Source organism: Grampus griseus (assembly GCF_964374135.1).
Source record: "Grampus griseus genome assembly, chromosome: 1".
Lineage (NCBI taxonomy): Eukaryota > Metazoa > Chordata > Mammalia > Artiodactyla > Delphinidae > Grampus > Grampus griseus.
The window spans coordinates 171,734,084-171,751,421 of record NC_139017.1 but is presented as its reverse complement, the minus strand read 5'-3'; the positions used below and the strand labels follow the sequence as shown (position 1 = coordinate 171,751,421).

Here is a 17,338-nt window from a genome sequence, read left to right as displayed (position 1 = left end):
AGATCCTGCTGCGTAGTAATGACATCTTAACAATATTAAGTCTTCCAACCCATGAATACAGGGTGTCTTTCCATTTATTTGTGTCTTTAATTTCTTTCAGCAGCACTTTGTAGTTTTCAGTGTACACATCTTTTACCACCTTGGTTAAATTTATCCTAAAATATGTTATTCATTTTGATGCTATTGGAAATGAAATTATTTTCTTAACTTCCTTTTCAGATTGTTCATTGTGAGCATATAGAAACACAACTGATGTTTGTGTGTTGATTTTGTATCCTACGATTTTGCTACTGAATTTTATTTATTGGTTCTAAGAGGGTTGTGGTTTTTCATGGACTCTTTAGGATTTTGTACATGTAAGATCATGTTGTCTGTGAACAGAGATAATTTTACTTCTTCCTTTCCAATTTGGATGCCTTTATTTCTTTTTCTTGCCTAATTGCTCTGGCTAGGACTTCCAATACTTTGTTGAATAGAAGTGGCAAAAGCAGGTATCCTTATCTTATTCTTGATCTTAGAGGAAAAGCTTTCAGTCTTTCACCTTTGAGTATGATGCTACCTATGGGCTTTTTCATATTTGACCGTTATTATGTTGAGGTAATTTCCTTCTATTCCCTGTTTGTTGAGTGCTTTTATCATGAAAGAGTGTTGCATTTTGTCAAATGCTTTTTGTACATCAATCAAGATGATCATTTTTTTCCTTCTCTCTGTTAATGTGATGTATTATTACATGGATTGATTTTCATATGTTGAAACATCAAGTCTGCATTCCAAGAATAAATCCCACTTGGTCATAGTGTATGATCCTTTTAATGTGCTGTTGAATTCAGTTTCCTCATATTTTGTTGAGGATTGTGGTATCAGTGTTCATAAGAGATATTGGTCTGTAGTTTTCTTGTAGTGTCTTTGTCTGGGTTTGGTATCAAGGTAATGCTGTCCTCTCACTTCACCTTTTGAGTCTCAGCTTCTTCATCTCTAAGATGGAGATAATAATAGAACCCTGTTTAGAGCTGTCATGCAGATTAAATGAAAAAAATGCACACAAAATGCTTCAGCAGGGCCCAGTTCACAGGAAGCCCTCAAAATACGTTAGATGATGATAAGGATAATAATAATAATAATAAATAAATAACAGTTCGTCTCACAGTTGGACAGCTCAGTAGGATGGAGCTTATACAGTCAGTCTGTATTAGCAGCAGGGCATCTGTCCAGTAGTAGCACTTAGCAATTTTCCAGGTAAAGGGAGCGAGTGATATTATAGGGCAGAACTAGGAAGCTGTCTCCTGGCCTAACACGTGGTAGAGGCTCACCCAATTTTGTGGAGTCATTTAAAACTTCCTGCTTGCTTTGATTTCTTAATAATGACTTGACAGTTTTTGAGGAACTGAAAGTAGTGAAGCCTGGGAAGAGAAAAACAAAATGTAACACACAGAATTTCTCTCATTCATGGGTTATCAAATGTTCAGAGGACACAAAGATCAATGGGAATGGTGATGAAGATGATGTGGGTGACATTTTCCAAAGAACTAATGTGTTTTAATTTTTTTTAATACTTTATTTTTTTGAACAGTTTTAGGTTTACAGGAAATTGAGCAAAGAATACGGAGAGTTCCCATATATCCACCCCTCCAATACACACAGTTTCCCCTATTATTAACGTCATGCATTAGTGCGGTACATTTGTTACAACTGGTGAACCAATATTGATATGCTATTATTAACTAAGTCCATAGTTTACATTAGGGTTCACTCTTTACGTTGTACGTTCTTTCGTTTTGACAAACGTATAGTGACAAGTATCCACCATTACAGTATCATAAAAAATATTTTCACTGCCCTAAAATCCCCTGAGCCCCAGAGCCCCTGTGCCCCTGGCAAGCACAGATCTTTTACTCTCCTTATAGTTTTACTTTTTCCAGAATTTCGTACAGTTGGAATCATACAGTATGTAACCTTTTCAGACTAGGTTCTTTCACTAAGCAATATGCATTTAAGATTCCTCCATGTCTTTTTGTTATTGGATAACTCATTTATTTTTATCACTAATATTTCATTGTATGGATGTACCACAATTTGTTTATCCATTTACCTTTTAAAGCACATCTTGGTTGCTTCCAGTTTTTGGCAATTATGAATAAAGATGCTGAAGCACGTATCCAAAATAAATGAGTCTTCATGGATATAGAGAACAGACTGTGGTTGCCAAGGGGGAGGGGGTTGGGGGAGAGATGGAGTGGGAGGTTGAGGTTAGCAGATGTAAGCTGTTACATATAGAATGGATAAACAACAAGGTCCTACTGTAGAGCACAGGGAACTATTTTCAATAGCCTATGATAAACCATAATGGAAAAGAATATTTTAAAAAGAATGTATATATATGTATAACTGAATCACTTTGCTGTACAGCAGAAATTAACACAACATTGTAAATCAACTACACTTCAATAAAATAAATAAATGAGTCTTAAAAGTCAACAATAAGAAACCAAACAACCCGACTTAAAAATGGGCAAAAGAGCTGAACAGACACCTCACCAGAGATCTACGGATGTCAAATAAGCATATGAAAAGATGTTAAACATCATATATCACTAAGGAATTTCAAATAAACATGAAATATCTCTTCATTTATTTAGACTACTTTGATTTCTTTCATCAACATTTTGTAGTTTTCTTCATATACCTCTTCATATAGCTAAGTATTTTGTTAGATTTATTCCTAAGTACTTCTTTTTTTTTTTTTTTTTTTGGTGCTAATGTAAATGGTGTTGTGTTTTTAATTTCAAATTCCACTTGTTCATTGTTGGTATATAGGAAAGCAATTGACTTTTGTATATTAATCATGTATCCTGCAACCTGGTTATAATTGCTCACTAGTTCCAGGAGGGCTTTTTGTCAGTCCTTTGGAATTTTCTGCATAGACAATCATGCCATCTGCAAAATGGGCAAAAGACCTGAACAAACACTTCACCAAAGAAGATTTTTTTTTCCTTCCCAATCTATATATCTTTTATTCTCTTTTCTTGCCTTGTTGCATTAGCTAGGACATACAGTACAATGTTGAAAATGAGTGGTGAAAGGGGACATCTTCACCTTATTCCTGATATGAATTGGAAAGCTTCTAGTTTCTCACCATTAAATATGATGTTAGCTTTAGGGTTTTTATAGATGTATTTATCAGGTTGAGGAAGTTCCCCTCCATCCCTAATTTGCCAAGAGTTGTTGTGGTGGTTTGTTGGTTTGTTAGTTTATCATGGATGGGTGTTTAATTTTGTCAAATGCTCTTTTTGCATCTACTGATATGATGCAATTTCTCTTCTCTACACTGTTGATGTGATGGATTACATTAATTGATTTCTAAATGTTGAACCAGCCTTGCATACCTAGAATAAATCCCACTTGACTGTGGTGTATAACTCTTTTTATACATTACTGGATTCAATTTGCTAATATTTTGTTGAGGATTTTGCATCTATGTTCATGAGAGGTATTGGCCTGCAATTTTCCTGTTTTGTAATATCTTTATCTGGTTTTGCTATTAGAATAAGTTTGGCCTCACAGAATGAGCTGGGAAGTGTTCTCTCTTCTTCTATTTTCTGGAAGAGATTATAGAGAACTGGTATCATTCTTTCCTTAATGTTTGATAGAATTTACCAGTGAACCCATCCAGGCCTGGTGATTTCCACGTTGGAAGGTTATTCATTATTGATTCAAATTCTTTACTAGATATGAGTCTATTCAGAGTATTTATTTCTCCTTGCGTGAGTTTCAGTAGATTGTGTCTTTCAAGGAAATAGTCCACTTCATTAAGTTATAAAATCTGTGGGCATAGAATTATTCATAATATTCCTTTATTATCCCTTCAGTGTCCATGAGATCAATAGTGATGCCATCGCTTTCATTACTGATTTTAGTAATTTGTATCTTCTCTCTTTTTTTCTTGGTTATCCTGCTAGAGGTTTGTCAATTTTATTGATCTTTACAAAAAAAAAATGCTCTTTATTTTGCTGATTTTCTCTGTTGTTTTCCTGCTTTTTATCTCATTCATTGCTTCTTTTCTTCTGCTGTGGTAGGCTTATATTGCTCCTCTTTCTCTAGTTTCATAAGGTGGAAGCTTAGATCTTCTTTTCAAATGTGTGCCTTCAATGCCATAAATTTCCCTCCAAGCACTGCTTTCACTGCATCTTGCAAATTTTCACAGGTTGTATTTTCATTTTCATTTAGCTCAAGATAAATTTTTATTTCCCATGAAACTTCCTCCTTGGCCCATCTGTTATTTAGAAGTGTGTTGTTTAATCTCCAAATATTTGGGGATTTTCCAGCTGTCTTTCTGGTATTGGTTTCTAGCCTAATTCCGTTGTGGTCTGAAAACGTACTTTACATAATTTCTACTCTTTTAAATTTGTTGAGGTATATTTCGTGGCCTGGAAAGTGGTCTGCTTGGTGAACGTTCCATGTGAGCTTGAGAAGGATGTGTGTTGTTGTGGGATGAAGTTGCGTGGTTGCCAGTTAGATCCAGATGACGATAGTGCTATTCAGTTCAACTTCATTCTTACTAATTTTCTGCCTGGTGGATCTGCCCATTACTGACAGAGGGCTGTTGAGGTCTCCAGCTACCATGATGGATTCATCTGCTCCTCCTTGCAGTTCTATCGGTTTTTGCCTCCCATACTTTGATGCTCTATTGTTGGGCACATACAATGAAGGATTGTTATGTCTGCTTGGAGAATCGACCCCTTTATCACTATGTATCGCCTCTCTTTATCCCTGATAACTTTCCTTCCTCTGAAGTTGGCTCTGCCTGAAATTAATATAGCTACTCCCACTTTCTTCTTGTGTTTCAGTATTTTAAGTGCCAGAGTGTTTGGTAGGAATTTGAAAGGCACAGTCATTTGAATCAGGCAAACCTGGGAACAAACCAAGCGAGTCAAACTGGCTGACTGTGGGCACACTTAATCATTCTATGCCTCAGTTTCCTCATCTAAAAAATGAGTAACTATCGGACCTACTGTACAGCACAGGGAACTATATTCAATATCTTGTAGTAACCTGTAATGGAAAAGAATCTGAAAAAGAATAGATATTATATATACGTATAACTGGATCACTTTGCTGTACACCTGAAACTAACACAACATTGTAAATCAACTATACTTCAATAAAAAATTAAAATTTTTTTAAATGAGGAAGTCTCCCTTTGAATTATTGTGAAGATGAAATGGGATAATGCAGTAAAGCACTTAGCAAATTTCCTGGCATTTGTGTAATTGCACATAATGTGTAATTAATATATTCTACTAATATATGCAGTTATATTATTATCTATTCATATAATATAAGCTATTATATTATTAACATAAGCTATTGGTTATAATTATATTGTGGGATGTTAGTATAGATTTCTAAGTCCAAGTGCACTCTATGAAAGTTGGATGAGGCACTCTGAGAAGAGTAACTTAGAAAATAATTGCAAAGTCTCAGGCTGGGGTGGATGGCTCATAGGCAGTGTCCTGAGAAGACAGAAGACTTCACACGTGCCCTGCAGCCCATAGTACAGGGCACCGGGGCCAGGGGGAATGTGATATTTCCTCCCTGGTGCCGAGTTTTGCTCATTCTTCTTACTAAAGTGGTTACACAAGAGGTTTCTGACTCCACTGACAATTCACTGTCTGGGGTCTCCCTCTTTTGGGGGAAATGTGGTCACACTACGGCCCCTATTGAAAAATAGATCATCTTTGGTTAGATAAATTCTGATAAGCTTTTAAGAAGCAACAGTAATAATTAATCACATGGGAAAAACCTTCATTGTACACCAAGGCTTTTAAATATAGTTATAAAACTATGTTTTGTGGTGTGAGCTCAATTGTGTTTAAACTTTTTAAAAAGATTGTAAGCATAGAAAAAAGACTGGAAGGATGTGAACCATCGTGTTCACAGTGCCTGCCTCTGGGGGACGGGAGTCTAAGTGATTTTAATGTCTTTGTGTTTTTCTCTAGTTCTCATTTTCTGCATTATTACAAAAAAAATGTTATTTTAAAAATGAATAGAACAAACAAAAGAAAACAACAGTTATTACAAAACCTCCCCTTAACTTTAACACTTGCAGTAAATGGACAGTTGTCACTTGCCAACTGACCCTTCTGGTTTGTGTTGGGCCATTTCTGCTGTCTTGCCATTCAGGACAACCAAAAGGATACTTGCATGGGATCAGAGAACTACAAAGTGGCCAATTCCCCCCGAGTTCCCTCTTACCTCTGTGTTGCCTGACGCCCTACCCAAAAACTGGGCATCTATCCTGGGTCTGCTGTCAGGGTCTGGTGACCCTCCACTCACTAGCTGTGTGGCCTTAGGCAAGTCACTTCACCTCTCGGACCCTCAGCATCCTCCTCTTAAAATGAGGATTGCAGTGACCATCCAGCCAGATGAAGTGGTTAGCACATTGGGGCACCCAGTGTCAGTGGCACTAGTAAACATTAGGGCCCCCCTTGTTATTCCTGTTTTCCTGGCTCTGACTGTCCCCCTTCTCCATTTCAGTCTGCAGACATCGACAACCATCACGCGCTCATTGAATATAATGAGGCCGAGAGCAGCTTTGTTCTCCAGGACTTCAATTCCCGCAACGGCACATTCGTCAACGGGTGCCACATTCAGAACGTGGCTGTGAAGCTCTTACCCGGAGACATCCTGAGGTTTGGGTCCGGAGGGCTGACCTATGAACTGGTCATCGAAAACCCAGCCTCGGTGAGTCCAGGCCCCTGCGGGGTGGGGGTGGGGTGCAGAGGCGCCGTGTTGTATCACCTTCCGTGCAGCCTAGGGCTCAGATACGGCCACAGGTGGAGTTCGTCTGGAGCGCGTCACTCTGCTTTCGCGATTCCGCCAAGTTCAGACCCATCTCGTGGGTGCCGGAGGAGAGCGAGTCCTCGCGCCCTCTTCTGGGCATTTCGTGGAATTACATGCAAGAGTTGCCTAGCGACCAGCCCGGAGCGAGAGCATTTTCCTGAAAAGTGAAGCTTGGCGAGGGGAGGTGGAAAGCAGATGTGTGCTTTTGAAGATGCAGAGATGGATGCTTCCCTTTTAGGCAGATCAGTGCTCTACAACTTCCTAGCTTTGCGACCTCGGCCAGGGTACTCTGCATGCCTGGGTCTGGGTCTTCTCAGCGGTGCAGGGCGTTGAGAGAGTATCTATGTGTAAAAAGTCAAAGTCTTTGGCGGGAGTAGACGCTCAAGGCCTGATAGCTGTTATCACACCGGATCAGAAAGGTTCCCGGGATCAGGACCTAAAGTATGGCCCCAGGTTAAGCGGAACGTAACCCAAAACTCGCCCAGCAAAGCTCAGTCACAAGAAGTGTCTGGTTCAGTAGGGAGGAAGGATGGGGGCTGGTTAGCGACACAGTCCTGGGTCAGAACCCCAGCTCTGCCACTGGCCTACTCGGTGTGCTCTTGCACAAACCATCGGACCCCTCGGAACCTTGGTTTCCTCATCTACAAAATGGGGCCAACGACAGCAATGACCTTGCAGGCTTATCTCGAGGGCTAAATGAGATGGTTATAATTGTAAAACTCCCAGAATAATGCCCATTCGTGGTGAGCACGCAATTAATACCTGTCATGTGTGTCCCAGAGAGACGGTGTGTTAACCTCACTCGCCAGCACCGAGGACGCTGCATGGACTGAGACCTCCGAGGCTTCAAATCCTTTCTGGGACGAGGCTGGGTATAAATGAACAAAGTTTAGAGAATCTAGACAGAATCCTGGGTTGTGGGTCCCCTAGGCAGCCCTAAATACTCACTCAGAGAAGACCGGCAGCATCCCTCAGGCTGCAGGGCCCGTGACGCCGCATCCACCATGTTTGGCTTTGAAAATCTGGGGCAGTTTTCTCCTGCAGCTGCTCAGACCCCTTTTCCTCCTTGGACCAACATTAAAGTGTGCTCACTCGTGGGATGCACTGGGGTCCACTGGCCGCCCTGAGGAGGGGCTCCTGACCCAGCAGGTGTTGACCTGATCAGGGACTCTCAACCTGGGTTCTAAGGATCCCCCTCGTCAGAACCACGTGGGGAGCAAACCAACAGTGCAGGTCTGGGCTTCACCCCAGGCCTGAGGACTCATAGTTAGGATTCCCAGATGAAATACAGGACACCCAGTTAAATCTGAATTTCAGATAAGCAACAAATAATTTTTAGGTACCGGTGTGGCCCAGATATTGCAAGGAACCACTTATGCTAAAAAAATTATTTGGTGTTTATCTGAAATTCAGATTTAACTGACACCCTATAGTTTATTATGTATTTATTTATTCATTTATTTATTTATGCGAAATCTGGCAACCATACACATCCTCCCTGGGAGAGGGGCCTGGGAATATGCATTCTCACAAGCTCCCTGATGATTCTGATTCCCAATAGTAGGGAAACCCAAATTTAGAATCGTTTGTATGGAACACTTACAGAATTTTTTAGGGATCAAAGAAAAGGGGATTTCAAACTCCCAAGCCTGAAAATCCAAGTTCGCAAAGTTTGATTCAATGTGCCCCAACATGTCTGATTACAAGAATTTTTCAGGAGTGTTCAGTAAAATTACAGGTTCCCAGGCCCCCTCCCTGGGAAGTTCTGACTTTGTGGCTTTGCCCGTGGTGGGAAGAAGAGGGGGAGCAGCAAACAATATCTGCATTTTTTTCTTTTTTTTTTTTCCTACAAAGATAGTTATTGAAATATTATTTATAGGGGCATAACATTTGAAACCTAAATTTTCATCAAAAGGGGGCATTGTTAATAAATTATAAGGAGTTCGTTTATATATGGAATACTGTTCTGCCTTTTGAAAACACAGCTTTATTGAGATATAGTTGACATGCAATAAATGGCACAGGTTTAAAGTCTGTAAGTGGATGGGCTTTGACATATGTGTACACCTGGGAAGCCATAGCCACAATCAAGACAGTGAACAGCTCCTTCATCCTCCAAAGTCTCCGATCACAGCATGTGTTGTTTGCTTGCTTGCTCTTAACAGCTTCACTGAAGCACAATTTACATAACAGAAACTTCACCCATTTTAAGTGTCAATTCAGTCAATCTTAATACATTTATGGAGCTGTGCAGCCAACACCACAACCTGCTTTCAGAACATTTTCATCCATTTCTATCACCCCAGACCTCGGAGAAACCTTGGAGGTACTTCACTTGGGGGTTTGTTTTTAACTTTTCATTTTCAAAATTGTGGTAAAATACACATAAAATGTACCATCTTAACCACATTCAAGTGTACAGTTCACAGTGGCATTAAATCTATTCACGCTGTCGTGCAGCCGTCACCCCCATCCATCTCCAGAACTTTGTTCATCTTCCCAAACTGAAACTCTGTGCCCATCAGATAAAACCCCCTGCTTCCTTCCTCCCCTCCCACCGTGCTTTCTGTGTCTGTGAATTTGACTATTCTAGGTGCCTCATATAAATGGAATCTTACATTGTTTGTCCTTTTGTGACCATCTTATGTCACTTAGTATGATGTCCTCATGGTTCATTCCAGCTGAATAATATTTCATTGTATGGATTTTGTTTATCTGTTCATCCATCCATGGCCACTTGGGTTGCTTCCACCTTTTGGCCATTTTGAGTAAGTTTGTCACGAACATGGGTGTACAGATATGGAATGGGGACTTTATTTGACAAGGTGCTTCTTATATAATTGTGGGAAACAGTGCTGACGACCTCTAACCTTGAGTAGATAAGACGGAAGAAGATGCTTTGTAAGAGCAGCAGGAGGAATCACTGACGTGAACAGCTAAGCGATTCACCTGCTTTCCCTTATCTCACGCTCACAGCAACCTATGAGATGGGCTCTCCCGTGATCCCCATTTTACAGACAAGGAATCCGAAACTCAGAGAGGTTAAGTAATTTCCCCAGGGCCACACAGCTAGTCAGTGCAAATTAAACACGATCCCCACTTGCGGAAAAAGGAGGGGAGAAAACCATTTAGCCTGATGCTAGCTGGAGCAGTAGCCTTGACTGGTTTTCACACAGAGGAAAGCATACTCTCACGGTCACTCGAATATACACGGATTTTTTCAATTCTTATTCAGTACACGCACTTGCACGTTGCTTCATTCCTCGGGTGACTGCAGGCAGCTGCACAAGTGTTGCCCTGGCCTGGGCCCAGGGCACTTTGCAGGACTCTCCCCAACCCCATCTTCTCAAAAGTGCTCTCTGCCGGGGCGTCCCCAGCTTGAGAAGCTTCCATCCGTGACGCTCTTATTCATGGAGGGGCCCTTTGCAGGGCCCGCGTGAGGGCGGCCTGTGGACTGACTGACACGTTGCTACAAATTCCACTTCCTGATGACCCCAACCTGCTGGCTGTTTAAAAGAAGAGAAAGAGGGCTTCCCTGGTGGCGCAGTGGTTGAGAGTCCGCCTGCCGATGCAGGGGACACGGGTTCGTGCCCCGGTCCGGGAAGACCCCACATGCCGCGGATCGGCTGGGCCCGTGAGCCATGGCCGCTGAGCCTGCACGTCCGGAGCCTGTGCTCCGCAAGGGGAGAGGCCACAGCGGTGAGAGGCCCGCGTACAGCAAAAAAAAAAAAAAAAAAAAAAAAAGAAGAGAAAGAAAGAGGGGAAAAAGGGAGAGGTATTGAAGAGCATCCCTCATCAAATATTTTGAAGCCCAGTTTTTCTAAGAAGTTCGTGGCCATCTTGCTTCCGGCATGTTCTTGTTTCCAATTGATTTTGGGGTCCCTGGTGAGGGCGCTGTGTTTCCTCCTTGGGTGGAGTTTCCACGGGGGACTGCCCTGCTGTCATACAGGTTAAGTATGATGAGAACTTAACCAACAAAGAGTTCCCAAATGAAAGCACTTATTTCAGGTTTTGTGGTGACCATAACCAATAGAGGAGGGTGTGACAGCATTTTATTGGGGGAGGGGGGTGAGGTGCGGGGCGGTTAGGAATCCAGATGTGTTCGCAGGTGTCACAGTGGTTAGAGCACGTGCCCTGAGGTCAGGCTGACTCCAGCGCCGTCCCAGCCCTGTACTGGCTTTTATCCTGGACGTGCACAAATCATCTGCCTCTCAGAGCCTCGGTCCCTACTCCTGTAACAATAGTTCCTACCACCTTGAGTGACCGTGGTATTCAGTGGGCAAAGTACGTAAATTGCTTAGTCCAGCGTCTGGCACCTAATAAGCACATGATAACCCTCAGCTCTAGAGTCAAGCAGACCAGCATGGAGCAGCCAGGATGCCTCCTTTGTACGTGTCCTTCTGGACAGGGGAACCTCCCCAGACCTGCCCCCACTAGCACATAAATACATTTGCAGATAAATTACCCATAGAACAACATACAAGATGGAAAAATATAAAGAAAAACTCTTGTTTGACAAAGTACACTGGCAGCCAGGATGTGCCCAGGACCATACTTTGTAAGTCATAGGTCTCTCATCAAAGTATTAGCTAGGGCTGCCATATTGCACAACTCCAGGGTCACCATTCACAACGTGGTCCATGTGGATGGTGCCCACTGAAGCTATGCAGGACACAACCCGCAGGCCGTCTGCAATGCCCTGAAGCAGCCGTTGATTAATACCATAGAGTCTTGGCACCAGGCGTGCGAAATTGAAGTCATAAGGTCAGGTGTGCCTGCCGTATCGTGGGTTTTGTTGGTTGTTGCCTTTATTCGTGCTTTCTGAGCTCTGGGAAAGGAGGTGTAGAAACAAGCTGTGCTAGTCACAGAGGCGCCATTCTTACAAGGCAGCTGAGTAAGGAAACCCACGTCACCCATATGTATAAATCATGTCTTTCTCTGTTCTGAAATACGGCAAAACGGAGGGAAATGGCCAGAATGAAAAAGGAAGCCAGGCGCCACAAATGACGTGCCGAGTTGCTCCATGAGGGGGTTGACAGCTCCTTGGCAGCAGCCCCCATCCCCATGATAGCCTGTGTCTGGCCTTCCCTGTAGCCTGCTCTGCCCTGTTCCCAGTCCAGCCAGACTCTCCCATGTGTCTCCTGGATACTGTCTTCTGTCCCTGCAATGTCATGACGTCCTGTCTTGCGAGAAGAGCGCCCTCTGTCGGCCAATACTCCTTGCTGCTTTAATGGGGAAGCTCTGCAGAACACAATCGAGAAAGCAAGGGCTTTGGAGTTTGATGGACCCAAGTTGAAATGCCAGCTGCAACTGACTTTACCTTTCTGAGCTTCAATTTCCAATTTCTTCCAAGGAGCTACTCGTTAATCCCAGGTCCCCTTTCCCCCTTCAGTTTTTTTTATAGAGGTCCCTGGGACCACCCCTATCATGGCATAAACTGAGGCTCAGAGAGTTTCAGCGACTTCCCCTAGGTTAGGCATCAGTCATATAGATCCAGAGCCAGGATTAAAAGCCAGCTCTCCTGAGTCCCTTGGAGGCTTTTCCTAATAGCACGAAGCATCGTGGGGCCGTGAGAGCCCAGGCAGGTCCTTCACTGCCCAGCGGTTAAGGAAGGTCTTGCAATTCCCAGTCCAACCTGCAATTTCACACGCTGACAGGGGATGATTCATTATGTGGGTAAAAACGAAGAAACTGATAATAGAAGAAAATGCATTTTCAGTTATCTGGCTTCCTTGCTTGTTGGGTTGGCTCCACTAACTTTTTTTTCAGCTGCACCAACGCAGGATCTTAGTTCCTCAACCGGGGATCAAACCTGCACCCCCTGCATTGGAAGCGTGGAGTCTTAACCACTGGACGGCCAGGGAAGTCCCTGGCTCCACTAACTTTTTTTTCTTTAATTATTTATTTTATTTATTCATTTCTGGTTGCGTTGGGTCTTCGTTGATGCACGCGGGCTTTCCCTAGTTGCGGTGAGCGGGGGCTACTCTTCATTGCAGTGCGCGGGGTTCTCATTGCGGTGGCTTCTCTTGTTGCGGAGCACGGGCTCTAGGCGCGCGGGCTTCAGTAGTTGTGGCACACGGGTTCAGTAGTTGTGGCTCGCAGGCTCTAGAGCACAGGCTCAGTAGTTGTGGCCCATGGGCTTAGTTGCTCTGCGGCATGTGGGATCTTCCTGGACCAGGGCTCGAATCTCTGTCCCCTGCATTGGCAGGCAGATTCTTAACCACTGTGCCACCAGGGAAGTCCATCCACTAACTTTTTACCAGGGGTATTGCTGCCGTTCCTGGACAAATTCAGTTGCCCCCTTTCTTCTTCTTTTTTGATGATGATGATAATACCTGATGGCTAATGTTTTATGCTCATTTATTATGGACCAGGAAGTGTTCCAAGCATTTCATGTACACTATCTCACCCACTTCTCACAGACTAAGAAGTGGCTGTTATTATCCCTATTTTTTACAGACAAGGCACAAAAATAACACACTCATCAGGGTCACAGAGGAGGAGCAGAGCAGGGAGCTGGACCAGATTCTGTGTAATGCCAAATCCCAAGTTTTTAACCAGAGGTTGGCAAACTATGGCCCAGGGCCAAATGCAGGCCATCTCCTGTTTTTGTAAAGTTTCATGGGAACACAGCCATCCCATTCATTTCAGTATTGCCTATGTTGTCTGCTCCAACGGCAGAGGTAGCTGGGCAGATCATATGGCACTCAGGGCTGGAAATATTTACTGTCTGGCTCTACAGAAAACGTTTACCAGCCTCTGCTTGTAACACTATGCTGTACTGCCTCTTTCATTTTACTTGATTTCTGAAAGAAGAACTTAAAATAGAGGGGGGAGCTGGGGAGAAAGAACTCACTCAGATTGAGCCTTACTGTGTGCCGGGAAATGTGCTGGTTAATAGCTTAAGTTTACTGAGGAATAAGAAAAAACAGACAAACTGGAAAAATAAATTTTGAACAGTCTTTTCAACACCTCTTTAAAAAAGAGCTGGAAATATGTGGTTCTAAATATACATACACACATATATGCATTTGCATAGATAGTGATAATATAATTACATTGACATGTATCTGATAAATACACTAGACATGAACATATTATATACACAACAGGTGCATATTATAAATGTTACCTGTTTCTTCAACTGGAAAGTTTTCTTTTAAAACTGTGAAATGTCGGGAATTCCCTGGTGGTCCGGTGGTTAGGACTCAGTGCTCTCACTGCTGAGGGCCTGGGTTCAATTCCTGGTCAGGTAACTAAGATCCCACAAGTGCAGGGCGAGGCCAAAAAACTAAATAAATAAAACTATGGAATGTCTTCCCTGGGTCACTTTTGAAGCAGAAATTTGGGGTTTGTAGCCTGAAGCCTGCTGTAGCTAGAGAACTACTTGTCTGTCAGAGTCTCTCAGCAGCGTTTTACTACTTGTCTTATGATCGGTTCCTTGGTCTTAAATCGTTCTTCTCTGGAGACGCTGCTTTACTTGTATACGTTTAAAGGTACATTTGGTGCGTGATTACAGTCTGGTGGGTTTTATCTGCGCGTGTCATTACCTTTAAAACAACTTTCATTCCGAGTACGTAGTGAGGCTTACGCTGAAGTCTCCATAAGCATACTGTCCAGGAAATCTTATCGTTTGCAAGTGTCAGAAAACCAACTAAAACTAGCCCAGGCAAAAAAAAAAAAAAAAAAGCTCATGTAACTGAAAAGGCCGAACGCTGCAGCGTAGGCCCAGCTGGATCCAGGCGCCCAAATCATGGTCAGGAATCTGACTCTTTCTTCCCTGTTAGCCTCACAATCTCAGAGAGACTCTCGCCTCCCCTGTAGGAAAGTGGCCCCCAGCAGCCCCGGCACCCTACAAAGTAGCCGTTCCAGGGAGAGAGCCAGCATCTTCATTGGCAGTGGCTTGGATCATGGGGCTTCCCCTGAACCAATCACTGAGGCCAGGGGCAAGGAGTGTGCTCTGATTGGCCAGGCCTGGGTTATGGGCTCACCCCTGGAGTGGAAGGGTCAGAGTTATATGGACTCGGGATTGTCAGGGAAAGGGTGTCTTCCCCGCAAAAAATTAAGGTGCCCATCCAGAAGATGGAAAAAAGTGGATGCGGGGTAGGCAAAAACAAAGAAGATGTCCATGACATTAGGAAGCATTCCTATTGCCTAAGTGGAACCTTCCTAACGGGATTTGCCACTAGGGATCTGGGGGGAGGAAAATGACGAATAATCCACTTTTCCATTGGAAAAGTCCCAGGCCAGTCTCCAAGGAAGCAGAGTTGCTCATTTCTCTCCTCTGGTGAACAGGTGTGATGAGAAGCTCAGAGTCGGGGCCTTAGTTGTCCATGCCCAAGAAGAGTGGCGTTTCCACGTTCCTGGGACCTCTGAATAGGGCCCGTTCTTGAGGAAGATGTGGCTTTACTGTACCCGGGGTTGAGAAGCCGGCAACTGAGTGAATGACCAGAGACCATGGTGCCCTTCACAACAAAGCCTCTTTCTGGTCAAGCTCTGTCATCTCCTACCTGACCTTGTAGGATTTCCTCTATCCTGTGCTCTTACAGGTCCCGTGGGGACCTACTGATGTGATGAGAAATCCTGAGACTGGGCGTTTTATATCAAAGGCGATTTCCCGAGACCAGTGAAGTGGAGGGCATGGGGCAGCAGACAGCCTCAGGCTCGGCATCTGCAGCAAAAACTCACACAAAAGGACTCCTGAGGCTGTGTTGTCACCAGATGTCTACAGACGATGCAGATGACATCAGGGGAGGTGGAGATGGGAGCATGGGCTGAACCCTTAGCATCCTGCTGAGACAGAACCCAGACCCGGCCAGGAACCGGGCCGCTTCCTGCTTCCTCTGGCAGACCACACCCTTTGTTACCAAACCAGAACCACATTGCTCCTTCTCTTAACTTAGTTGATGATCATTCATTCATTCATTCATTCATTCCATCTCTCAATCTGGCAAGACCGAATTGGAGTAGGCCAAGTCTAGGAGTAGCAAAAGCTATTTGCAAAAATCTGGCTGTTTTCTCATTAGATTCTATTTCCCATTTTATGGACTGACCAGGAAGCTGATTAGAACTTGAAAGGAAAGGAAAATCCGTAAGATTGAAGATTTACAAGAAAATGGGGGCTGGGAAAAACCCAAACAAATGACTTTTCTGAACAGCTCAAAGGGACTTAATTCTTTTAAGTTCCAAAACCTAAAAATAATGTATAACTTGGCGGTTCTGTGTTCTAAATGTATAATCCTGATTTCTCACACTGAAACCCCGTACAAAATTTACCCTTTTCTCTGAGTTACGGTGACACCCCTGGAGCCGTTGAGATAAAGGCCATTTGTCCTGGCACCAAGTAGCCTCCTCTCCTGGCTTCTGAGATCTACTGGCCATGTTTTATAGTCTCCATTCTGTCTTTCCAGGTCCATGGCTCCTCCATGCTGCGGTCCGTGTGCCTACTTGGCACCATCACCCCTACCCCCCAGGCCCTTCCAGACCTCCACATCTATGTATGTTAAATTCTTCTGTATAGAAGACGGTCTTTTCTCCCTCCTTTATGTATTTACTCCCTAATGTATCTATGTCAGTATGGACTCATGTATACTTATTTTACACTTTGAGCTATAATCCAACACTCATTAACTATTTCATCGCTCAAATTCTTCCAGCCTTGGCCACTGGGAGGTCTTTCAGGTTGGTTGCTGTGTCCTTGAGCATCTCCCCACCTTTTCGTTTTGGGCACTTCCTTACTCTCCGCTGTTACAAGATGCGCCAGGCTTAGCATGTATTTTCCCCATCCCAGCCCCAGAATCAAAGTCCTTTTTATTTACACTCCATTTGCTAACTGTTCAGCTCAGTCAGCGAACACCTACCATGAGTAGCAGGCACTCTGCTGGGCGCCAGTACAGCCAGTGATTGGCTGGTAAGTATTTAACGACCAGCTCTCTGGAAAAAGTAAAGTACATGATGCATAGCATAAGGTTTACTGATATAAAGAATGTGTAGCGGGCTTCCCCGGTGGCACAGTGGTTAAGAATCCGCCTGCCAATGCAGGGGTCACAGGTTCAAACCCTGGTCTGGGAAGATCCCACATGCCGAAGAACAACTAAGCCTGAGCGCCACAACTACTGAGCCTGCGCTCTAGAGCCCGTGCCACAACTACTGAGCCCGCGTGCCTAGAGCCGATGCTCCCCAACAAGAGAAGCCACCGCGATAAGACTGCGCGCCGCAATGAAGAGTAGCCCCCCGCTCACTGCAACTAGAGGAAAGCCCGTACGCAGCAACGAAGACCCAACGCGGCCAAAAATAAATAAATAAATAAATAAATAAAAAGAATGTGTAGCCCAGTCTTTCCACATAACAAGAAATACAGTACTCTTTCTTGCAAATTCTGTATAGCCAGCTGAGTCTCACAGAATGCTTTCATTGACTTTAGCTGAACTCTTGTGTCCACAGCCAATTTCTCATTGCAGTTGACGAATGAGAGAGTTCCCGACCTGAGCGCTGGTGG

The 17,338-nt window shown here is 43.7% G+C and overlaps 1 protein-coding gene across 1 annotated transcript in view; it reads left to right on the top strand.

Annotated features, from left to right (window-relative positions):
• The window catches only part of FHAD1 (forkhead associated phosphopeptide binding domain 1), a gene marked incomplete at both ends in the record, with an annotated part of 131,510 nt that overhangs the window by 13,616 nt on the left and 100,556 nt on the right, over nucleotides 1-17,338 (top strand). The window contains one exon of the mRNA XM_082661988.1: nucleotides 6,535-6,741. Coding sequence (XP_082518114.1) covers nucleotides 6,535-6,741 — 207 coding nt within the window. The remainder of the gene's footprint in view (nucleotides 1-6,534; nucleotides 6,742-17,338) is intronic.